This window comes from Sorghum bicolor, chromosome 7 (genome assembly GCF_000003195.3).
Source record: "Sorghum bicolor cultivar BTx623 chromosome 7, Sorghum_bicolor_NCBIv3, whole genome shotgun sequence".
Classification (NCBI taxonomy): domain Eukaryota; kingdom Viridiplantae; phylum Streptophyta; class Magnoliopsida; order Poales; family Poaceae; genus Sorghum; species Sorghum bicolor.
Window position 1 is genome coordinate 63,669,898 of NC_012876.2, and position 23,818 is coordinate 63,693,715.

A 23,818-nucleotide genomic window follows, 5' to 3' on the forward strand; every position below is an offset into this window, starting at 1 on the left:
ATAGCTTTCCAATTAAAAAATAGAGTTTCATTCCAAAAAGCAATGAAAAAAGCTATTGAATTAACTAAAAAAGCAGATATAAAGGGAATAAAAATCCAAATTGCGGGTTGTCTAGCATGAAAAGAAATTGCACGTGCCGAATGCATCAAAAAGGGTAGACTACCCCTCCAAACAATTCATGCTAAAATTGATTATTGCTGCTATCCAATTCGAACTATCTATGGAGTATTAGGTGTCAAAATTTGGATATTCGTAGAAGAAGAATAAATAACAATGTCTTCCCATTCCGCCCAGTGATAGAATAAAAAAGACAAGAACCTTGTTTTTCAAAAAATCCCTAAAAAAAGAAGAAAGTATCCCTCTTTCTATAAGATTTAATGAATGTAATTTTTTGAGCCTAGTTAGCCATGGTTAGACAATAACACAAGGCTTTACTTGTATTTTTCTTACCAGGGTACATACTAGGCGCTCTTTAGAAACGGGTAAGAACAATTTTGGACGTACATATAGCACTATCGAATACACGTACGTCATTTCCTGATTGTGTCACTGATGATGGATTAACGGTGCACATATATAAATAAATAAATGGTCGTTCAAGATCTGTACAAATTAAAGAAATAAACAAACCAAGGCGGTACCTAGAGTTTAATAGGTACAGCTTGCCATGTCTACGTAGATGCCATCAAGCTGCTGGTGTTTACTATATAAATAACATACTTTTACTCAAATACACTAGTACACGGTGGCACCGGAACCTATATATAACTAATAAAACCCAGCTAGTCCACTCCAAGGACGAAGCACGTACAATAGCAACCCTATTTGCAAGATTAATTATAAATTAACGATATATACACCTGGTCTCGTGCTACCTTCTTCGGAATACTTATGGATCGTGGGACATTTATATATGCCTTTCTGAGTTCTGAGCTTGTTTTCGCTGCAACTCGTAAGACTTCTCGTGGCTTGTTCGTTTCGCTGAAAAATTAGATTAAAAGATACTGTTCTTTAATTTATTAAAAAAAAATTATACCATAGCTGATAAATTCAAGTGAATATCCTATAAAAAAACATGCCATCATATCAAATATACTACTAGTGCCCACAGATACAAGAAGCTGGAAACCTTTTTAGTTCATCCTAAAATCTAAATTTTTTTAAGATTTCCTATTATATCGAATTCTTTGGCACATGTATGGAGCATTTAAAAAAACTAATTACAAAGTTTGTCTATAATTTGCGAGCTGAATCTTTTGAGCTTAGTTAATGTATAGTTGGACAATAACTATCAAATACAAACGAAAGTGCTACATTATCAAAATTTAAAAAAAAAATTCGAATCTAAACAAGACCTTTCTAGAACCACCGGTGGTCACGATGAGCTTATCACAAGATACTCCTGATACGGAGTACAGTGCAGCGCTCCAGATGCCCTTCCCTTCTTCTTTTTCTTTCTTTTACTATATTATTATTATTTAAAAAATACAACAAAAATGAATTCGTCGTCGTGTAGAGGGACCTGTACGTGTCCAATTGATCGGACCGATCCTCGAGTCCGCGACCACACACGTTCCGCCGCGTCGACGCGATCCCATCCCACGCACTGCCGACGGACGAGGTATCCCGTATCCATCCTGTTTCCTGCGCTGCGCAGCCGCGCCCGCGCGGCGTCGTCGTCCGTGCATCGGTGATCGGTGCGCGCCGCCTGCCGGCGGTCGCTGTCGTGGTCCGCCTCACCCTAGTACGGCGCCACCGCGCCCCCCCTTTTTCTTTCGCCACTGGCACACGTGAACGTCAACACCGCTGTAGGCAAATGAATAACGTAGGTATGTAAGGGTCGCCACGTGTACGGTGTACGGAGTCGCTGTCCGTCCGTCTAGCTCGGGCAGCGTATTTGTATATAGGATTGCTATGTATCTTTTGCTATCTTAAATGGAAAGAGAGAAAAAAAAAGAGGGTGGAATATCGTGGGCGTGAGAGGGTTTTCTGTGTGTGCGGCATGGCAATGGCATCGCGCGTTCCGCAGCCTCCACGTCCACGCCAACGCCGGCGGGCCGGACCGACCTGCCCCAACTGCCGAGCAAGCCGGGCGCGGCACGTGGGCTCGATCGGCGCCCCCCGTCCCCCCGTTCTGCTTGCTTCTGCCGTGCCGTGGTGAGAGAGAGCGAGCGAGCGATCGAGCACGAGCAGGAGCAGGCCGGCCAGCCGACCGAGGGAGCGCGACGCGGACGCCGTCTGGGCAGGGCAGGGTACTAGCGCAGATCATTTCGGCCGGCGCCGCGCCGTACGCTACGCGGCACTGTGCGTGCGCATCCGTTTCCGTTGTGCCCGTCCCGGTCCCGATGACCGGGCGGATATTTTTCTTTGGGGGTTTGCGTTGGTGCTGCGGGGCGTTGACGAGACGAGTACAGGCAGTAGCACCTCCGCCGCTACTGCAGCAGCAGCAGCGTGCGGATAAGGAAGGAGTCGGTCGTCGTTACAAGTTGACTTGAGCCCTTGTTTACTTCCAAAAAATTTTGCAAAATAGGAATAGTAGCACTTTCGTTTGTATTTGACAAATATTGTCCAATTATAGTCTAACTAGGTTTAAAAGATTCGTCTCGTCAATTCCGACCAAACTCTGCAATTAGTTTTTATTTTCATCTATATTTAATACTCCATGCATACGTCTAAAGATTCGATGTGACGAGGAATCTAAAACATTTTGCAAAATTTCTGGAGAACTAAACAAGGCCATGGGATTTCTTTTGCTTTTGTTTTCGGTTTCATTTTCACCTCCGTCCAGGGATGAAAACGGATCAGATACGAACGGATATCGCTGATATCACATTTGTTTTCATATTTTTGGTCAGATTTGGATTCGATACGAATAATGTCAACAATATCGGATAAGATACGATTGAATGTCGACATCATAAATATACGATTAAAGTATTCGAATACGGATACGGCATCGGATATTAAACATTCGGATTCGGTTACGGACAGATCTCAACCTCTCTAAACGAATTCGGTCTGAGTACGGTAGTCCGTCGACCCGTTCCGCTCAGCACCCCAACCACTCACGCACCTGCGAGACTGTTTTACCGAAAAAAAACAGTGCTCAATACCTCGTAGATTCGGTAACAGGATGGTTTTCCAAAAAAATTTTGTAATAAAATATAAATTTCTCATCATATCGAATCTTATGGTGCATGACTGTAGCATTAAATATAGATAAAAATATTAATTAATTATACAATTTATCTATAATTTATGAGACGAATCTTTTAAATTTAGTTAGTTATGATTAGATAATATTTATAAAATGCAAACGAAAGTGGTGTAATGTTTATGAACTAAACAAGGGTGCCTGCACGAAATTGAATAATGCGGCGTACTAGTACGTCTGGATATGGAGGCGATTCGGTCGTACTCGTACCCCCCCGGACCCGGGACCGGGACCCTCACGTCGGCGCTCACTCAGGGCCTAACAAACTGAACGTACTTGCGGGTCGGGTGTTACGTGTTACAGGCCTGATGATCTGGCTGGGATCCATCCACATCCCATGGAATACATACGACATGCATGCAGAGGCCGAGGACGAGCAGCAAAGCGTGGAGTATACTGCTACTGCTACCAATACAATACTCCTCCTCCTCCTCCTCCTCCTCCTATACCAAATCAGTGGCGGCGGTGATGTGCATACATATTGGCCATGGCTATGCTGCATGCTACGCCCACCGCGACTCTAGCCTGGTCAAGCTAGTACGCCCCCTCACATGCGCCTGGAATCTAGCTTAGCTAGAATCGGGTACTACAACTACACCTCGGCATGGTTCACGTACTACTCGATCGTTTTGTTCGGTGCCTTTGTGACGGACCGGCCTTAGCTAGAATCGGGTACTACTACGACTACTACTCGATCGTGTAGTTGATCCCGAAATAAAAAAAAAATTTCAATCTCTGTTACATCGAAACTTACGGCACATAAGTATTAAATATATATAAAAATAAAAACTAATCACACAGTTTCACTGTAAACCGCGAGACGAATATTTTGACCTTAATTAGTCTATGATTGAGAGGACTAGCTACGGAGTACTCCCTCAGTCTCACGATATAAGGCATGCACGTATTTCAAAATTCAAACTTTGTTATATTTGACCAATAATTAGTCTACTAATATAAAAAAATTATAGTATAATCATGGTAACATTAAATTTTCCTTTACAAATACTTTCTAATGATACTTTTGTTGTTTTCATAAATTATATATAATAGTATAAATTAACAGTTAAAGTATGATCTTGAAGACCGCACCAAGTCAAATCGCGCCTTATATCTTGAGACGGAGGGAGTACTAGGAGAGTACGTCAGGATTCCGGGAGCCACGCCGTGAGTCTCCTTGACCAATGCCATCGGCTGCAAGCACAAGCACACGAATCGATCGGGTGTGACCTGAGCTCTTGTGCTGTGACGACGGCCGGCCTGACAGGTGTATAGTCTAGCATGCATGGGCTTCTTCACCAAACAGCGACGGACGGGGAACATGCCACCATGCACACACACACACACAGTCTCAAGTCTCAACAGGCCACCGCGCGCCAAATGGAGCACTGGGCGAGTTGCCTATCGTGGTCGTGGTCTCAGCGATCACTGCACATTTCCTCCGATCTCTGTGCTGTGTGCCTGTGACGAGCTGACTGATTCAAAAGCGCGCGTAGCATTCGAGCTATCAATGCACATGGACAATATATGTCCTAATTATGGGGAGGGTACATAATGATGGCTTTAATTTGGGAAATGTGAGTGAGTGCTTCAAGCTGAAAACGATACCCAACAATCCCTATTGTTTCTGCAACTGCTTGCTGGTTTCTCTGAGTTGCTCTGCAGTCACAGTTTAGGATTCACGCGGTTCAGGGTCAGTGCCACAAGCAGAAATGCTCGTCACATTCTGACAGGCTTTGGTTCCAGAGTAAAGGGCAGTTAGATTTGCAGTTTCTGGTCGTTCAATACTTCTCGACTTTGGTACATTATTCTAGGAAACTGTCGTTCAATAGTTCTATGATAAATACCTGACAGACGTGTTCCATTTCTCACTCGACCGACTCAGGGGGCGACAATAAATGTAGCAAACACACATCAAATTTTAATTAATGTCAATCACGATCACAAGAGATGGTTTTCACGGGAACCTTGTCCAATGTGTTTCAACAAAGAGACATTACAAGTCTAATATTCTGAGGCTGCTTTACATCATGTTGATCTCATGTAGAGTAGAGGTGCAAAGAGTTGCAGAAATAACTTTTGGACACCCGATGGTTTACAAAAAGGATATAATGTATACCTTTCATAGAAAGTTGGATAGGAATGAGCTCTTACAATGGAAACATAGTGAAAATAGCCCTTAACTAATTTTTGGCAGGGTATGTGCCGTATCGTTGTAACTTACTTTCCCATGGCAAAATCACATGCAATTGAGAAGCACAATGAGACATTCCACAGCTTGGGTAATATGCACTTCATGCTGGTACCCCATGCATTTTCACTGAACAAAACCGATGTGGCAGGTATCAGCTTCAAGCATTCTTTTGTTTCAGGTTGACGGGCATTACAACAGTGCTTCAAGGTCCATCTCAACGAAAGTGCAGGGATCCGGAATGCCAAATTTCCTTAGCACCTGCAAGCAGAGTATGACTAGCACTCAAGGAATAGGTGCTATAAATTTGGCAAAATAAATCACGTGTATCCATGTTATGATTTTCTTACTCTCAGATAATTTCATTTGTGTTCCTAAGTAATTTCTGCCAGTACATCTCTTACTCTTAGTATAGATCAACTATGAAATTGGAGCAGCTCATAATTCAAGCGTATAAGAGTGTGCTACCTAACAAAAAGGAATATATAATATGGTGATAACTTTATTCATTTCATCCTCAGAAATCTTCATTCATATGGCAGCTAAACTACTGGTACTTAAGCAGCACACAGGTTATAACAGCATTCAAAAGCAAGGCAGAGTAAGTACCTCAGCATGGACAATTCCTAAGTAGCCAACTTGCTTGCCATCACTTGTAACAATTTTACATTGTCTTTTTGGGAAGAACTCAGGTTCCTAAAGAAATGAAATCAGTATATAAATGTTAACAACAGCAAAAGACAAGAAAATTTATTAAGTTACTCTTACATCTGTAGGTACATAATAATTCTTGCCAAAGTTGACATGCGGAGCTCTGACAACTTTGACAATACTATCCACCAATCCCATAATTTCCTGGACAATTTAATCAAGTTAGCATAGGCCTACATAGAAGCTATGTAAATACATGCCTATAAAGATATGTTTTTCCTTAAAGCTTATACCTCAAATCCAGAAACCCTATTGCAGTACAAAGCTGCAAGCCTGCGATTATTAGAGGCACCAACATCACGTGACGAGTCCAGCATCACGACATCACCAACTTCGAAAATCTACAATGGTAAATATTTGAAAGATCAAAATCATGGGAACATTTCCATTTAGAAGGAAGACCGTAACCATGGCAGCAGTATTGTAAAAAAAAAAAAAAAAAAAAAACCATGGCAGCAGTAACTGTTTGGTCATATCCAACACTAGAAGCTGTATTAAAGCTCTTCTTATGTATTGATAAATTAAAGTCAACATTGGTAAAAATGAAGGAGTAGATAGTTACTTTCTCTAATCCAAAAATCCATTAGAACATTGACACATGGTCTCCAATGACACTTTGACAGGTAATACTGTAAATAACATGTTACAAATAGAAAATATATTATAAAAAGTATTTTTTAACTAATCTAGCAACATAAAACTTATGTTACCAATCTACTTGACTTTTAGATATTCATTGTCAATGTTTAAGGTTTGATCAAGAAATCCTAAATGGGCTTATACTATGGTTCAAATGTAGTATTTGAAGGAGAGGATTATCATGCAATCACAATTAAGTTGGAAGGGAAAGGAAAACAACAGGAAAAATGACACTGCTAACAGCAAGAGAAATGTGAAGTTTCTTTTTCTGGCTTAATCTTTATTTAGTTGGCATTTTATGTGACACAATATTCCATACACTTATATAGCAAATATAAATATTGCTTCTTTTCAAAAAGTACCTTTATAGGTCTTGGATGATCTATATTATGTTTCAGTGTTTTCAATAAACACGACATCAGACTAGTTCTAACAACCTGCAAGGTAACAAGGAAAAAATGATTATAACAAACCAACAATATAACAAGTAAAAGAATGATTATAGCAAATGAATGACATTATAGAACAATGTGTATTTCCTTGGCAATCAAATATGGAGAGAAAACATGAGTTGTCAGTAGGTGGACATTCGGTCAGACCGAATCAATGGGTTCGGTTCATCGGTTTTCCTCAAATTTCAGGTATCAAAAACTGGGTACTGATTGGTTCCTAAAAATTATCAAGATGAAGCAAATTTGGTCTCAGCTAGTTTGGTTTGGTCTCGGCCATGCACTGAACTAACCAAGCTAGCAATACACATATCGAAAAATAAATCACAAAATCACCTATGTAATATAATGGTAGATTTTGTAAGTGAACACAAATCAACAAAGGATGAAGCATGACTCATCCTGCTGACAGCAGGGAGGAGCCATTGCCGTCAGCTAGGTTTGGCATCAGGTGGCTGCCATGATCGCTGGCTTGGTCCTCGGGGACTGGGGAGGATGTTGCCAACCGTCACTGCAGCTCAGAGGGCAACCTAATCTCCCTGGTCAGCCGCCTATCAACAGCTCTACATATGTGAGAGAAGGTGCAGGCCACAGGCAGGAGAAGGCAGACCTGCTGAGGCACTACCGATTGGTCGAGTCAGGAGGAGGAGGGGGGCGTAGCCGCAGGCACCTCTGACTCATCACTATGCCACGATACTAGAGAAGACAGGTGGGGTGTTGTGGGTGACCAGGAGGAAGTGGATGGATTGGGGGCAGGTGGTGAGGAATCAGAGTGAGATATCTCATATAGAGAGGGCTAGGCCAAATGTATTACTCAGCTTCTATGTGCAGTGCTGTTTTTTTCAGGTTCTTCAGTTAGCGGGTTAAGACCGAATAAACCAGGACTTAATTCATTTAGTTAGTTCTTGAGGCCCTAGTTGCCCTGTGTAGAACATGCAGAATTAAAACGAAAGATAAGGCTGAGAAGTCAGATAAGGAGAAACAGTCAAAAGTTAAATGATAGGATTACAAGAATGTACGGCTAATTACACCTAGAAGTCGTAGAATAACAGAAAACGCAGAATCATGACACACCAGCAAGATGCATCAGTAAATAAACACAGCAAAGATGATTATCCTGTAATTAGTTTATGAATTAACTTTTTTTTGTTTTGCAAGAAAGGCATCAATCAATTAAAAATTTACACTATTCTTTGCACTATATTCAATTGAGAGCACATAGGAGAGCTGATGACTGATGGCTACACCCAGCACTGGGGTGGGTGACGATAAAATCAGGGAAAATTTACCTCGAATTCAGAAGTGCGAGGGTTTGCGATAATGACTGCTTTACTTTTGTCGTCTGCTCTGTTTAACATGTCAAAGTTTTCTTCGTGTGAAGACAAGATAAATGTGAGCACCTCCATATAACCAGCTCTTGCAACCTGGCCACAACGGATTTTTCAGTAAAGGTCAACTAATGAACTAAAAACATAAGAAAAAGAAACACAAAGACATCAAATATCAGCAAGATGCCACAAAGACATATCGAATACCTAAAGTACCTCGGCACGAATTTTATCTGAGAACCTGTTTAATGGTTGCCTTCCTCCTATTGTCATACACTTCGGCTTTGATTTTGGCACATTGTTGAATCCATAAGCTATAGCAACATCCTTTGTAGAAGCCAAACAGAAATTATGCCAAACAATGACAGCAAACAAATACCTCAAAAACAGTTGAAACAGCTAGATAATAGCAGATATACCTCCGACAAATCACGGGCATGCAGAATATCACTTCTTGTTGGAGGAACAGACACTGAAATGCAAGGCTCCCCCTTCAATGAGCGACTTTCAGCTTGCAGTTGCATTTTATTCAAAAGACAGACAACCTACAGTTTCAGATGCACAGTTATTAATGCAGATTGGAAACATCCTTGCTAAATCTTTCAGGAACTTGCAGGCACCTGTTTCTCGTCCTGGGAGATACCAATAGGCCCAAGAATGTCAGATAGTGAAACATCCATTTTGTAACATGAAAGATCAGGGTAAACTGTTTTCCTGCCATCATGATGTACCACTTCAACAGGTTCCGCTTCAAATTTAGTCTCACAATACTCAGAGAACATGGTAACCTAGAAATGTAAGTAACAAGCGCATCAATACAATAAGTTTCAACTTCTTAAACTAGACTAGAAGACATGTTCCCATCTAAAATACAGCATAACATCACCCACCATTGTATTCAGCACTATATTTGCTTTGGTAAGGTCAGTAGCTGTACATTCAATAAAGACATTCCTTGTTGCAAGGGTGATAGCTGAATGTGCACCATTGATGATAGGAGGTAATGATAATACAGTCCTGCAAAGTATTGCAATGTCAGCTGTGCAGCGACACCAGTATTAACAGTTTTCTATATCATAAACGTTAAAGAAAGCATGGCACTCATGACAGAACATGGGCCACTTTATCAGCAAAATGAATATATTTAAGAGAACAGCTTTTCCTTGAAAAATGAACAATGTTTTTTGAAGCTTAACTAGATAGACAAAATTCCAGAGCTGTGCCAACAGAATCTTTCGATTTAATTATTGTTGTCCTCTCTAGTAATTATTAGTCTTTTTCGAAAAGATCACAGGCCTTGAAAGAAAGAGATCAACAAATGCAACAATAAGAGCATGTCATTATTTTACCTGTTGCTATCATAGATAACTGGGTACACTGGAGAATTTTCAATTATATGCAAGAACTTCTTCAGTTTCATGTCTGACTGCCACAAAGCAAGAGATGTCAGTAATAAAAGTAAACAAGGCACAGAACACCTAAAATAATAGTATTAAGATCTAACCTATGATATTAAGCATAAAACTTGAAAAATTAACAGTTTCCATCCTGATACATGGCCCAATTTAGTGCACAACACTCTGATGTAGCTACTTACTTTATAGAATTCCATCAGCTTATCAGCTCTGAAGCTTTTCTCCTGAATCATACAAAAGTTAGAACAGTGAGTCAAAAAATGTTGCCTTCTCAGCAACTTACTAAAAATTGTAATGGTAATCAGAAAAGAACGAGTAATATAACATAAAAATCATTTGATTGAACTAAATCGGTTACTTTTACCTGCTTTAATGGGACAAAGTTGATTTCATGTGGTGGTAGAGCCTAGGGAGAGGGAAAAAAAATCAAATGTCAGATATAAAGGATGAGAGAAACAACCATTGGTATTTATATAGCCACATGTCAGAAATGGTTATATCTTTGGTTATACACCTCAATGGAGAAAGAATAAAATCAACCAAACAAGCACCAACATGTCCTTGCATTTATCTTTCCATACGATGGTATAAAAGTAATCGCAGATAGTTCCCTTGATAGTGCAAGGCCGCAAGCACATATCATGAGACATAATCATTTGCCCCATCAAAAGGGAGAAAACTGGATGCACAAGAAAAACGTGGAACACATAATAAACATAGGAACAGTGTGCAAGTCCATGACAAGAGATTGCCATGAACGCAGGGCGAATAAGATAATACCCAAGATTGAGCTACAAAATTAGCTTATTGCAGCACTGTGATAATTTTACCTCATATGAGAAGGGTCCTTGCAGAGTGTCCAGATCATGGGTGCCAATAGCAACGAGAGTTCTCTTCCTGTTATCCATCATGGAGTAGTCTGAGTGAATTAATCATTGATTCATTGTATTGAGTACAATCCTGATATCAATACAATGAAAAGCAAAAAGCAATAAGATAAGCTATACCGGCAGATATTTTGGTGGAGTTTGTCTTGAAGATCAATGAAGCTGTTGTATCTTGCTTCATCAAAAGTTACCCCTCTTAGCACAGCACAAACTACGTATGGTCTAATTTTTGAAGTCTGAAAAAAGAACAGAAAATCAAGGCTTAGATTGGAAGAAAATGAGAACATAAATAATACCATTCTGGAGAATACGATCAGCATCAACATTAGCAAATACAACACTAATCCGTTATTACATAGCTTCTAGAATTAGTAATAACAGGCAAATATCAAAATCATGAATATGTTAATGTCTTAACATTTAGTGCCAGCTTCAAGCTATAATCATTTTCACAACAATAATAAAACATGACAAAGAGCATGCACCAAAAAAATATACATATTTAGTGGCATGGAAAATGTCAGTAGGGTATTGCTTCTTTTTTCCTTCAAAAAAGAGTTTCACACAACATTTCTCGATTACTCCGGAAACATAAAATTCCATCTCCAATCCAAAACCCCCAAAAGAATCAACTGGTTCAAGAGCATTGCCAGGTTATAACATACACCAATTTTCTCTACAACCTAGAGATGGAAAACTGAAGAAATGTAGCCTTTTCTTCTAGGAAATTATTCGAAATGCACTGCAAGTCCAAAGAACATGAAATTACCTCTGGTTTAACATGCATCTGAAGAATTGAACCACGAGGGATGGATGAAACTTGGAATACAGGACTCGCTTCAGTCCCCGTGAAAACACGGAGTGCTCTTGCTAATCCCTCAAGACATAGCAAATCATACCTGCACACATTGTTCCAAGTTTTCACCGGGTTTCCAAAATCCTGTACACCTACCCTACCTAGTATTATTCTAGTAACATCGATTCCATTGACGAAAACAAAATCCGCTGACCTGTTGGCGGCAACCTCTATCTTGTAGATGACCTCGTCATCGTCGTCCACCTCGCCGTCGTCCTCGAGGTGCTTCTCCTTCCTGATAATAGCCTTCTCCGTCGTCTGCACACGCACCCCCAAAACACTCAAAACTCAGACAACGCCACCCTCAGCACAGTGAGTGAATGGGAGGGGATACGGCCGGCGAAGAGAGATGCTCACCACGTCGTCGAGCTCGATGCCGAACTCGAAGCAGAGCGCCTCGAATTCCTCCTGTGCTGTTACCAAGAGGATGATGGGTTACGAGCTGTCGCGGAGGGGAGAGCTGGGGTTTTGGGGAGGGGAGGAACTGAGCAAAGGAAAACAAACTTACTGTAGGTCCGACCGAGGGCGGCGAAGAGACGGTCCCGGCCGACGCTCACCGTCGGCATCGCGGCTGCGGCGGAGGAGACGGCGGTCTGGGAGGCCTTCGATGGGAACGAAATCGTCACTTCGCCCGGGGTGACGTCAGCCTGCAGTCAGTCAGGGCATCCCACCGTCCGCTGCCATCCAACGGCGAGCACCTCCTAAAACTCAGTTAGTAGGCCGCATGATAGGCAGCCCATCTAAGCCCAACGACCCATCTAAAACTCAGAACTGTAATTTGTGCAGCAGCTTAGCAACTCTGCAGGAAATTACAGTAGATAAGAAAGGACAAGTGGTAGCCAAATCAAAGCCAATTGTATGTATTTCATTTCAATTGGTTCTGGAATCTAATGGTATTCCTAGAATAAAGAGAAGGCATTGCAATTTTGAAAGTTCAGACGTTGCAGAGCCAATATCAAGTGCATATGACATTTGAGGCTGCGCAAAATTGAAAACTGACTGAATTTCATTATTCAATCACCATACCAAAAGCTATGCTCCAAAACAAGCTCTTTTACGAGAAATCAGCATGAAGATCACCTGTCTCTGCTCTCTGCATAATAAAAGAACTCTGTACACATCATGACCAGAAAGATCGTCAGTCTGAAATTTTTACCATCGATAATTGAGAGTAAGAATTGAGGGCCATGTATGGTTCAGCCGGTCACCCACCACTATCGTTCAGGATTCAAGAACCACTGAACCAGGCCACACGTACATACAAACAAATGCTCGTCACGTTCAGGTTCAGATGCAGAGTAAATACAGCGCTGTTGAAACGAAAATGACAGATATTAACTCTTGCTTGCGCTCTCTAATGAACAGAAGAGACGCTAACGATGACTAATCGTGTCACTTTATTGCGTTCCAACGTGTCCGTGATAATTGAATTGAATGCAAAGCTGAAATCCTGTTCCATCTCGAATCTCTCTGATCGATCGATCGATCTGCAAGCAGTGAACAGACCCCTACTAGATCGTACAAGTACAGCCGCGACCTGCGGTTGGCGTGCAGTCACTCGTAGACGACGGCGCAGTCGTCGGCGGTGGGGTTGTGCGCGCAGAAGTGCTCGAGCGGGTCGCCGGGGGCCTCGGCGATGCGGCGCCGGAGGTCGGCCCTGGCCTGGCTCACCTCCTCCACCTCGTCCCACGCCACGCGGCACCCCTCGTCGTCGCGGTCCTGCCCGCGCTCCCCGCACGCCTCCATCGCCTCCGCCACTTTCCGCTCCACCAGCTCCGCCAGCGCCGCCTCCCTCCTCACCGTCCCCCTGTACCGCCGCCTCGCTGCCGCCATCACCACTCGCCTCGACCGATGCTGCTGGTGGCGGTGGCACAACAGGTGGACGCAGGACGGCGGTCGGCGCGCGCCGGCTCCCGCGGAGAGAGCAGTCGGGGCGGAGGAGGGGCAGCCGATGGATGGCGACGCCATTGCTGTTGATTACTGATTGTCTGATTGGCAGCAGTACGATTTGTCTCAAGAGCCACTTCTGAGCTCACAAAGCGCATTTTGACTTCTTTTAGAGTCATGCTTATCCTTTCGGACTGTAGTATTTTCTTTCACGTTTCGAGAAAAAAATCTGGAAATATTTTTCTTGGAAAACAATGGGAATGATTAAAAACGGAAAGCAATTCTTCTATCAGTGCATTAGGTTTTGGCCAAACGTGCGTATTTTATTTACAAGTATGTCACATGTATATGATGGAGAGGCAGATATACGCTTCTTCAGATAACAAGAGATGCATGGGCAAATCTTCCGAGATGCATGGGCAAATCTTCCTCTTATCGAATGCATCAGTATTTTCAGAAACAAGAAGATTTATAGATTAAGATTCTTGCGACAGCTGGTTTCCCACATTCAATCTTGATTCTTGATGATGCCATGTTTCAGGGTCACTTAAGTCTAGTTTTTCGATACAGATCAACTAAACTGAACTAACAAATCAGATTGACGTGAATGTCAGGAGGCCATACAGAAACCTGCAATGTTAGTAAGTTGGCATTAGCTACAACAAAAACCTTGATGTCACGTTTCCTTGGCAACAATCGGAGAGATAAATACAAAAGGTACATGAGAAGTCATCATGACAAGCCCGACGTGCCACTGTCCATGGCGTCCAAATTCAACTCTTCATCTGAGTCGATCACTTCTTCAAAATCATAGAATGGATGCGCCTGCATATATAGAAAACAAAACCAAAAAAAAAGATACGCCAAGTCAGTTGGTTTGTTTCCCCATCCCAGAGTGATTATTTCCACACTAAGAAATAATAATCCTAAGTCTCAAATCACAGAATCTAAGTACTCCTGAGTTTATTATCGAGGATTGAGTCACATACCGCAGGTCGAGGCTTTACAGCTTCAAAGCTGTGGAAAACAGGGGTCGCAAAATCAGGTGGATTAAGGACAATATATGCTCCACGATTGTTATGTCGCTCCTCTGAAGCCTATACCAGGTCCAGAAACAAAGAGTTAACACCTATATTATCACCATATATAATATGCAAAGGGTACAAAAAAGGCAGAACTTATATATTAGTCACAAAGTTTGAGAAGCTGAATAAATCTCTTACAGAACCTGCAACAAAAGGCCAATAAGAAATTCGATATCAAAGACAAACAACAAAAATTATCACCTGAAATTGTGGGTAGTCCGGTGCACTGAAGAGAGTGATTAGTTTTCCACATTCTACTTCATGATCAATTGTATATCCATTATCCATTTCTAAGAGATCATGTCGCTTGTCTCTTGCGTCAGGACCTTCATGTGACCTGATGATTAGCTTTGTTGAATGAAAAGATGAAGTAAGCATATGAACTTGAAACAAATATAGTTCTACCATGATGCTAACAATTGACCAAGTTCAAAGATGACCACTGATACTAAGTAAGCCATATCATTGAACACTAACACAGAAGAAATTAGAATCAGGTAACTCAATTCAAGTATGTTAATAAGTCATATCTCACATTCACTACATCCACATATTAGGCGACATCTATACCAATACAACAATTTTCAAAAAAATAAAAAATAAACACTGAGATGTTACTGCATGCATCACCTGAAGCTACTAAGGAGTTCTATATATTCTCAACTAACCAACCACAAAGTTCAATCAATTGGATATACTAAAAATAAGCAAGTATCACTTGCAGACTAGGCCACAAATCAGCCTATAACACCGTCGTTGGCAAACATCAGTTATGCCAAAGTTTACTAACTATAGCTCTGCAATCCAAACAAGCAAAACACTTTCTTAAAATAAAATTTAGAATAATTTTAAAATTCACACAGTAATATAAAGTGCAAGCATTTAGGTTCAACAGTAATATAAAGTGCAGCTCGCCGGCCTGGAATGGGGAAAGAGTGGCGACGAATGCATCTGAAGAACTAAAAGATGAGGCAGTGGAGAAGAATATTTTATATTGAATTTTCTATTTCTGCCATTCAGACACTTGCAAATTGCAATGGTGCTTCTGTCAGTCAAAATCACAATATCTACTAAAGCTGGTTGCATATCTCTTCTGCTATTGGTTTAAGTCAAAGGTGTAGTCAAATAAACTGTTATAACAAAAACTACATTGGCCTTCAGTGACTTCACCATACCTTCGTCAGAATAAAATGCTATTGGCTAGCACAGGGCTCAGGTTGATTTAACGCGACAAGGGAGTTGTCTGACTACCATTGCAAAAAATTGAACTGGAGCCTGGACGAGATCAAGGATTGGTGCTAGGATGGACCATATCAGAGCCGACATTGGGGTGCAACATTCTTAATTTTAAAAGATGGAAAATAATAATAATTACACTTCCAAGACAAGTATCCAAGACAAATACATCACATAATATCAGAGCCTGGACGAGATTTGTGCTATCATGATAAAAGGTGATTAATTTCTTGGTAGTTTGTAAGAATGCTTCTCCCTCAATCTTATTACTCAACATTGTACTATTGCAGGTTAGCGGCAGGAAACATCAAGCTCTTGCAAGGCTGCAGTAGTGCAAAGTGACACACGAGAAGTGATCATTGATAGACAATATGTTTGAGTTTAACACCATCGATGAATCTATTACAAACTTGTGATGATATGGATGGCAGTCACCTTTTTTTCAGTTTGTTGTTATGAGCTTGTGATGACACTGCAAGGTTGCAAATGCCTTTTATTTATGTTTTCCTTGCCTTATTATACCACTCTCTGAAATATTTGGAACTATACTTCAGTCAGCAACAGTATGTAATTAAGCAGTAAGCAACAGTTTGCCTTATATTGCCTTAGAATTATTTAGGGATTTCCCTTTTAGATCAAGACTTAGCACTGAATTATATTGCAATTAGCAGCAACTCAATTTTTCTTTTTCTTTTCTTTTGATTTCTTGTTCACAACTTGTAATTTAATGTAGTATGCTCTTGTTCAGCAGCAGCAGCAGCCAGCTCTGACTTTCAGAGCTTACGGCGAGGTAGTAACGGCAGCAATCAGCTTATGATTTTCCTCTACTGATAGATGCTAACTATGTTTTTATGATAGCTCATAAATGGTGAAAAATTGTAAAAAAATCAATCATATATCTCTAATAATACATAGTATTTTATGTTATTTACGTATATTTTTTAACTAATAAATGAATCACTAAAAAAATTATAGAGTAGTAACTAACAAAATGAACACATACGTATACAACCTATCACTATTCTTGTTTGCATGCAAGGCAGCGGGATTGCGGCCGCCGTGACAAAAGCAGTTTGCATGCAAGGCAGCTACAGCTGCGGGATTGCATCCCACGGTGACAAACGCTGTTTGCATGCAAGGCAGCTGCAGGATTGCGGGCGCCGTCACAAACGCCGCATGCACAGGCGACTGAAAACGGGCCGCCGCAGAAGCCCGTGAACGACGATGCGGCCTTTGCGGACGCGGGACGGGCTGTCCGCCGCCGCGCCGTTTGCATTTTTATTCATTATGACTAGGCATTAGTTGGCAAGAATGAAATAACTCCACTAATCAAAAAATTTCAATATAACAGGAAGAGTAATAAATAAAACAAAACTAACCTTCAAATGATTTGTCTGCAGAAACTGTTGAGTGATATCAGGACCCCAAAGCAAACCAATGCCTCGTTCTTTATTTGGAGAAAGACCCATCTGCAAGGAAGGGTCAGACCAGAGCACATCTCCAGGGATCAGATTTGTGCCTTCCCAGGGAGGGTCTAGAACAGTTCTCCTTGCTTTCAGTAACTCATCCAAGGATCCAAGTTTTATGGAATTCAGATCAACAGTAAAATCTGCCTTATATTTGCGGCCCTTCTTTCCCTTTTTTGATTTTTTTGATGGCACTACAATTGTTCCACGGAAGACACCTCCATGTGCAGTGTACACACATCCTGCTATTATTGTCGCTAGAGGAAGGTCCTCGAAACATCTTAAAAACTTCCTATAAACTTGAGGGCCCTGATCTTTGTATTTAGCCATTACCTCCTTCTCGAAACCATATACTGATGTGCAGTACTTGGATTCGTGGTTTCCCCGGAGAAGAAACACACAATTCGGGAGTAGCACCTGGAAGAAAACAAGAACAACTAATTAGCAACCATTTATGTTGTTACACTGTTTGGTTGTTGAGAAAGTTTTTATGCTTGTGCGAGTTAACAGCCAACTGTCTAAATATATAACATCATTGATATTTCAGTCGTTGAATGCTGAGAAAACAAGAACATGTACCCAAAAATAAATAATGTGTGGATCATGACCCATAATTCTATGTGGATTTCATTTAGTTGCATATTGTACAAAATGAGCAAACTTATAACTGTTATTAAGCCCAATCCAAACAAAGGGGAGATATCATTATTCTTTTGAGTTAGCAATAACATGAAAACAACTCAGCCAGATTACTTAATACCTATGGACAATCTATTAACTATCTTGCATCTATTGTTATATAAGTCCAATCCAAACAAAGGGGAGACATCATCATTAGTTAATTGAGTCAGTTTACAATACCATCGGAAAATCTATTAACTGTCTTGTTATTTATATATCAAAATCTACGCCCATAAATCTTGCAGATCCGACAAAATAAAATGTTATCGAGTTGGAAAATCCGCAGCAAAATTCACCTTCCAGGCGAGGAGGAGCAAGAAGGTTTCGACGCCCCAGGCGCCGCGGTCGACATAGTCGCCGTTGAAGACGAAGATGCGTTCCTCGGACGGGAACCCGGCGTCGCGGAGTAGGAAGATGACGTCGTGGAGCTGGCCGTGGACGTCCCCGACGACGACAACGGACTGGCCGGGGCGCGGGTCGACGCGGATGAGGTTGGGCTCGCGGTGCAGGATGGCGGCGGCGGCCAAGACCAGGCGCTGGACCAGCGCGGCCGGCAGCACCGACGGGAGCCGATCCGCGGGGAGGTGCCGCGAGCACCAGTCCAGCGTGGATTCCAGCCCCGCCACCCAGTCCGGCGTCAGCGCGCCGCCCTCGGGCCACTCGACCACCGGCGGTGCCGGGGCCGGGGCCGGGGAGGGATCCGTCGCCGCGGCGATGGCGATGGCGATGGCATCGGCGTCGGCGTCGGGCCCCGACATGGCATGCGCCAGGGTGGATGCGGTGGGGTACTGTGATTTTGGGTTTCCTTGGGGGGAAACGAGACGAAGGGTGAGTTGGACACGGTTCGCCGTCGTCCCAGTCGGCGGCGGCTTTTGCGCCCTCGAGGGCTCCCTATCCCTACCCGTGAGGCCGTGACGATGGCAACGGGTACACATTAGGCAGGTGCCCGCGGGTAAAAACCCGATAGGACGAGCATATGGCTATAGATTTTGATTTTCATACTTTAGTTCCAAAAAATTTGCAAAACAGGTACTGTTTCACTTTCGTTTGTATTTGACAAATATTGTCCAATCATAGACTAACTAGGCTCAAAAGATTCGTCTCGTCAATTCCGACCAAACTATGCAATTAGTTTTTATTTTCGTCTATATTTAATACTTCATGCATGCGTCTAAAGATTCGATGTGATGGGGAATCTGAAAAATTTTGCAAATTTTTTTTGAAACTAAACAAGGCGTTAAACTTCTTTCTATAATCTATGTATATATAATTTTTTTTTATTATTATGCAGGTTTATGGGTGTGCCTATGAGTATTTTGTGTGGTCTAGATGTTTATCTGTGACGGATTACGAGTGTGGATATGGGTTTTGGATTCAACCCGCGAGTGCGAGTACGGGTATGTCTCCCACCCACAGGTAATGTGCAGGGCTGCTGGTTCCAGTTGGCTTGCGGTGTTGCGGGTCTCCACGGCGTGGAGCTGACACGGCTGCGAAAGGGAAAAGCCAGCTTACAACAAAAAGAGGTCGGCCTGTGGCCACGGGGAACGTACGTGACCTTTAACGATCATAAGGATGGGATAGGATAGATAGGAGAGAAGAATCGATGGCGACAAAGTTATTTGTGATGAGCTGAGCCTCAACGGCAATGTTTTGAATTGAAGCAAAACCTTGTCGCGCTTAAGTTTAATTGATTGAATTTGACAGAGCCGTTTGGTTGCCACAAACTATGGCAGGGGTTCTTTTTCTACCAGCTCAGTCCCACGTATCCATGACAACAGAAGTATGGCAAGATTCTCCGAGACTAGCTAAAGTGTGGCAGCTAGTTTTACGAACTAACGTCGGTCGAATTTGAAAATAAATTATGACAAATGTTTGCTTTCTTATTATTTTACCAACCGATCAGGCCTTTAGTCCTGTGCTCCGTGTAAACCTGATTAGGCCAGTCTCAATGCATGTTTCATGAGAATGTCATGCACATTAAATATGATACCACATAAGTAAAATTACTGACTTGGCAGGGTCATTAAATGAAGGAGTTTCATCAGATGAGGGAGGAGTTTCATCCCCATGAAACTCCTGTGGCTCCGTTACCTAGTTTATAGTCTTGTTAACTGTGCCATGAAACTATACATTGAGACTGACCTTATTAGTACACCAACCAAACAGGACTTTAGCTCTGTCCTAACATAGAATAATGGTTCGATAGAACAACATGCTTATCTGTACAAGTAAGAATTGCCTGATTTGACAAAAGTTTTAACCGCTCGTTCTAGTGCAGTGACTCTCCCTATCTCAACTTGCAATCCTACTTGCAAAAATCAATCCAATCTCGTAGAAATATGCATTCGTGTATTGATCAACCAATCTGGAGGTGGATGGATGTGGCAAAGAATAAGAAGTAAGACATAGTTTTCAATAAAAATGTAAAAAAACAAAGAAAAAAAATAAAAGATCATTTGGAATGGGAGTATATATTTTAAGAGAGGGATTTTGAAAACTGTTGGAGGAACCCAAGAAATATGCTAGCTTTTTAGCCACTTGGAAAATTCATAGATTTATCAACCTTTTTTTTGGAACAATTGGAGATGCTCTTAGGATTAATAGGATGTAATATAGCATTTGGGAGACTTATTAAACAATAACACAAATTGTCGCAAAGGAAAAATAATAACACAAATTATATTCTCCATACGCATAGGTGGCTACACAAAGATTGATAAATATCAGCATAAAGTCAAAAACTAGCAGTGTCTCAAAAATCGATTCAAAAAGATGCAAACAAACTCAAACAAAACAAAAGTTTGACAAAGTTTTAAGCTCTTATATCAATTCTGGATTCTTAGTCGTGCCATTAGCAGCTATAGACCTGGAGCAGCTTGATCGATATGAGCTACCACGTGATATGCTTTGACTTTTCATGTTTCTTCTGCGCGCGTTTCAGATCGAATTCACAACTGATACCAACTAGACAAGAGATGCAAACAAAACTATATAGCCACGAGTCAGCATCCATTCTGCATAATAGAGGAAACACAAATGGTGAAACATATATATAAAATAAAAAGGTAAAAACAGTGGCTTTCATTTATTTTGAATTGCAAAACCAATAACATTAAATTATAGACTATCTACCAATGTAGTCAAAACCGATATCAAATGAATATTAAATTTTTCATGTTACATACAAGTCCGAATTGTATATAAGATGCATGCACATCATTCGACAAAGTAGTCCGGCTTAGGTTGGGAGACCTTTTTTTTTTTTGGTTCCTACACAAGGTTCAGACTTGGAAGCCCGTGCTCGTGAGGGAGTCGGCAGAGAGTGGAACCACCGAGTTACTCTCATACAAAGCTACAATTACTCAGCAGTAACAGTATGCAGAAGCAATGGTGTGTGTTGATAGAGGGTCTGTTTACATCCCAAATCTTTACATCCCAAAACTTTTGGCTGTAAACTTTACATTCAAATAGGTGCTTAGATGCTTCCCAAATTTTTTGGTCAGCAAGACACATGACATGGGTCCCTAAGCAAGTTTACACAGTTTTGGGGCTCCAAGGTCCCAAATTCCAAATCTTTACAGCCAAATTTTACAAGCCCCTGTTTAGATCCATTCTTTCAAAAAGTGCTCATTTCTCCAAAAGTTTTGGCTGTTTGGCTGCATCTAAACAGGCCCAGAGTTTTAGATAAACACGTCAACATGCTTAACTTGCTAGCAAAAAGGTACAGAAATTATTCTCTCTCTTTTCTATTCTGAAAGCATCTACTACATCTCTCATAGAGTCATAGGTGCTAGTGAACACTTCCTCCCTGGGCTCAATTACCCAGACTGCAAACACTCCATTTACAGCTGCTATTTGATCGCATAAAGCAACAACAGTTTAATGAAACGTTTATCATGTAGCCAGCAGATATGCAGAAACCATTCCTTGTATTGTTGCACATAAATGGGTGGCACGCTTTGGTACAAAGATGTGCCCCGGGAGCTAATCTTCAGATTTCGTTGGCTCCCTTTTCTTCCCATAAGTAAGGCCAGTGTCCTAACCATCACATGCATAATTAGCACACAGAAATAGCTCATACACCTATTTGTCAAACTTGTTATCTGGCATCTAACACAGTGGATGTAGCTACCTGAGGATCAGGAATTGGTTTCCGCTTCTCAACATAACGATAAGGATCTGATGCAGCAGCCAAAGCGGCTCTCTCCTGGGGAAGAAGGAATATAATTTGTAGTGAATGAACAGACAATGCGATAATAGTGCAGCTCTCTTAAGTAATTTTTGCCATATATGTGCAGTTATATGTTTTATGAGGACGTGTAACCAACAGCATGGCACTACTATATGATAAATAACTTATGAATACATGATCTCAACACTAAGATAAAGAAAAAGAACACTAACTGACAAACTATCAAGTGCAATGAGAGACTGCGAATAAGGGCCCATTTCGTTTATCACAAACTTTAACATAGCTAAAGCTGCCAACCATTCAGCAGTGTTTTTCTCTCACAATAAATCAGCGAGCATTACTTTCAGCCATGGCTTTTCAGGCAAGCGTGCTGAAGTGCAAAAACTATTCAAGCAAATTTGAGAACAAATGTTTAGAGTTTGAAGAATTCATATTGTCATCATCGACTGCAGTTTTACTGTCTTTTTAAGTGTTGTGGATACAAGAGCTGCATGAAATTGCTAGGTTTAAGCTGTGTTGTGTGCACTTGAGCAATGCCACTACTTGCCCCAAATGAGGTATCGCTCTAATTCTCCTGATAACATAAGCAACAGGCAAAGATATAGCCCGATTATGAGCATTAGTACATAGCTCCCTACAGCCGCAGGTACTCGAACAATATCATCGGTATAGAGCTCAAGAATCCGTGCTTCCTCATGACTAGATATGGCTGAGAGATAGGCGAACAATTCGCACAAAAACCCAACCAAACCAGGGGCAACAATTTTGCATCAATCCAATGCGTAATTAACAGTGCACCAAAACCTCTAAGCGCCTAGAGCTAACGCGCCAGCTAACAACCTGCTGACTAACAATTCCACGGGCCTAAAACTCTGCACGCACAAATAGATCGATCCCAGACGAGACGACAACAGCTACCCTCGCTCGTGATCTGAGGGCAACAATCCGATAACGACCCAATTAAAACCTCAAATAGTGCTGGAATAAGAGCGGGGGAGGGTGGTAGCCGTCACCTCCTGCTCCTTCTGGAGCTGGCGCGCGGGCTTGACCCAGAGGTAGTAGGCGAGGGTTCCGGCGACGGTCCAGGAGGCGAGGTTGCTCCACCCGCGGAGGCCGCCCAGCGCGTTGCCCACGAACGACCGCGTGTTCCCCACCGCCCGGCCCCACCCGCTCGCCGGCGCCATCTCTCTCCCTCTCTCTCCTCTCCGGTAGCCTCTTCTCCGCTCCCACAAACGCCGCGACCGAGCAGAGCTGCCGCCGACGCCTTCCCGACTCCGACCGCCCTTCGCCTCCGTGTCTCGTATTGGTCCGCAACAAAGAAAAGGCAGAGCGCGATGCAGGTGGGCCGGCGCGTGTGAATGTATTGCATGGGCCTGTATTTGGGCTAAAATTTGAGTGCCCAGATGAGCTGAGTGCTAGAGGCCCATTATTAGTCCCCATTTGGAACATGTCGTTGCAAAAGAAAAAAAAGGATATAAAAAGCATATGCAAAACAGGATTGAAAAACATAGTATTTATAGTGATTGTAATTCTTGTTCTGCTATGAATTTCACTTACTTCGCTGTTTTGAATTATAAATGG

At 41.9% G+C, this 23,818-nt stretch overlaps 4 protein-coding genes across 7 annotated transcripts; all 4 read right to left on the minus strand.

Moving 5' to 3' along the window:
* LOC8064013 (phenylalanine--tRNA ligase beta subunit, cytoplasmic) lies at window positions 5,114-12,371 on the minus strand. Its single transcript, XM_021464299.1, has 19 exons — window positions 12,199-12,371; window positions 12,048-12,103; window positions 11,845-11,948; window positions 11,604-11,733; window positions 10,955-11,070; window positions 10,778-10,844; window positions 10,312-10,353; window positions 10,130-10,171; window positions 9,882-9,958; window positions 9,423-9,549; window positions 9,153-9,320; window positions 8,952-9,077; window positions 8,749-8,859; window positions 8,494-8,628; window positions 7,118-7,192; window positions 6,350-6,457; window positions 6,174-6,260; window positions 6,015-6,101; window positions 5,114-5,666 (listed from the first exon to the last, which is right to left on the minus strand). The coding sequence occupies exons 1-19, from the start codon at window positions 12,254-12,256 to the stop codon at window positions 5,598-5,600; spliced, it is 1,785 nt and encodes a 594-aa protein (XP_021319974.1). The 5' UTR covers window positions 12,257-12,371; the 3' UTR covers window positions 5,114-5,597.
* On the minus strand, window positions 13,004-13,858 carry LOC8057901 (calvin cycle protein CP12-3, chloroplastic). The gene has a single exon (XM_021464302.1). It carries the CDS (start codon window positions 13,656-13,658, stop codon window positions 13,245-13,247), a length of 414 nt encoding a protein of 137 aa, XP_021319977.1. The 5' UTR covers window positions 13,659-13,858; the 3' UTR covers window positions 13,004-13,244.
* LOC110436798 (serine/threonine-protein phosphatase 7) lies at window positions 14,028-18,965 on the minus strand. Of its 3 annotated transcripts, XM_021464301.1 has the most exons (6): window positions 18,342-18,959; window positions 17,278-17,781; window positions 14,864-15,010; window positions 14,567-14,674; window positions 14,299-14,402; window positions 14,028-14,207 (listed from the first exon to the last, which is right to left on the minus strand). In XM_021464301.1, exons 1-5 carry the CDS (start codon window positions 18,801-18,803, stop codon window positions 14,310-14,312), a joined length of 1,314 nt encoding a protein of 437 aa, XP_021319976.1. In that variant the 5' UTR covers window positions 18,804-18,959; the 3' UTR covers window positions 14,028-14,207; window positions 14,299-14,309. The 3 variants fall into 3 exon arrangements, 2 of the variants coding, with proteins under 2 accessions (XP_021319976.1, XP_021319975.1); XM_021464300.1 differs by having other exon boundaries at window positions 14,076-14,402; window positions 18,342-18,958; XR_002454653.1 differs by lacking the exon at window positions 14,028-14,207 and having other exon boundaries at window positions 14,383-14,402; window positions 14,864-14,999; window positions 18,342-18,965.
* Window positions 20,694-23,559, minus strand: LOC8057902. Of its 2 annotated transcripts, none has more exons than XM_021465876.1 (3): window positions 23,251-23,559; window positions 22,178-22,252; window positions 20,694-21,059 (listed from the first exon to the last, which is right to left on the minus strand). In XM_021465876.1, the coding sequence occupies exons 1-3, from the start codon at window positions 23,419-23,421 to the stop codon at window positions 21,048-21,050; spliced, it is 258 nt and encodes an 85-aa protein (XP_021321551.1). In that variant the 5' UTR covers window positions 23,422-23,559; the 3' UTR covers window positions 20,694-21,047. The 2 variants fall into 2 exon arrangements, with proteins under 2 accessions (XP_021321551.1, XP_002445886.1); XM_002445841.2 differs by lacking the exon at window positions 20,694-21,059 and adding an exon at window positions 21,423-22,083 and having other exon boundaries at window positions 23,251-23,555.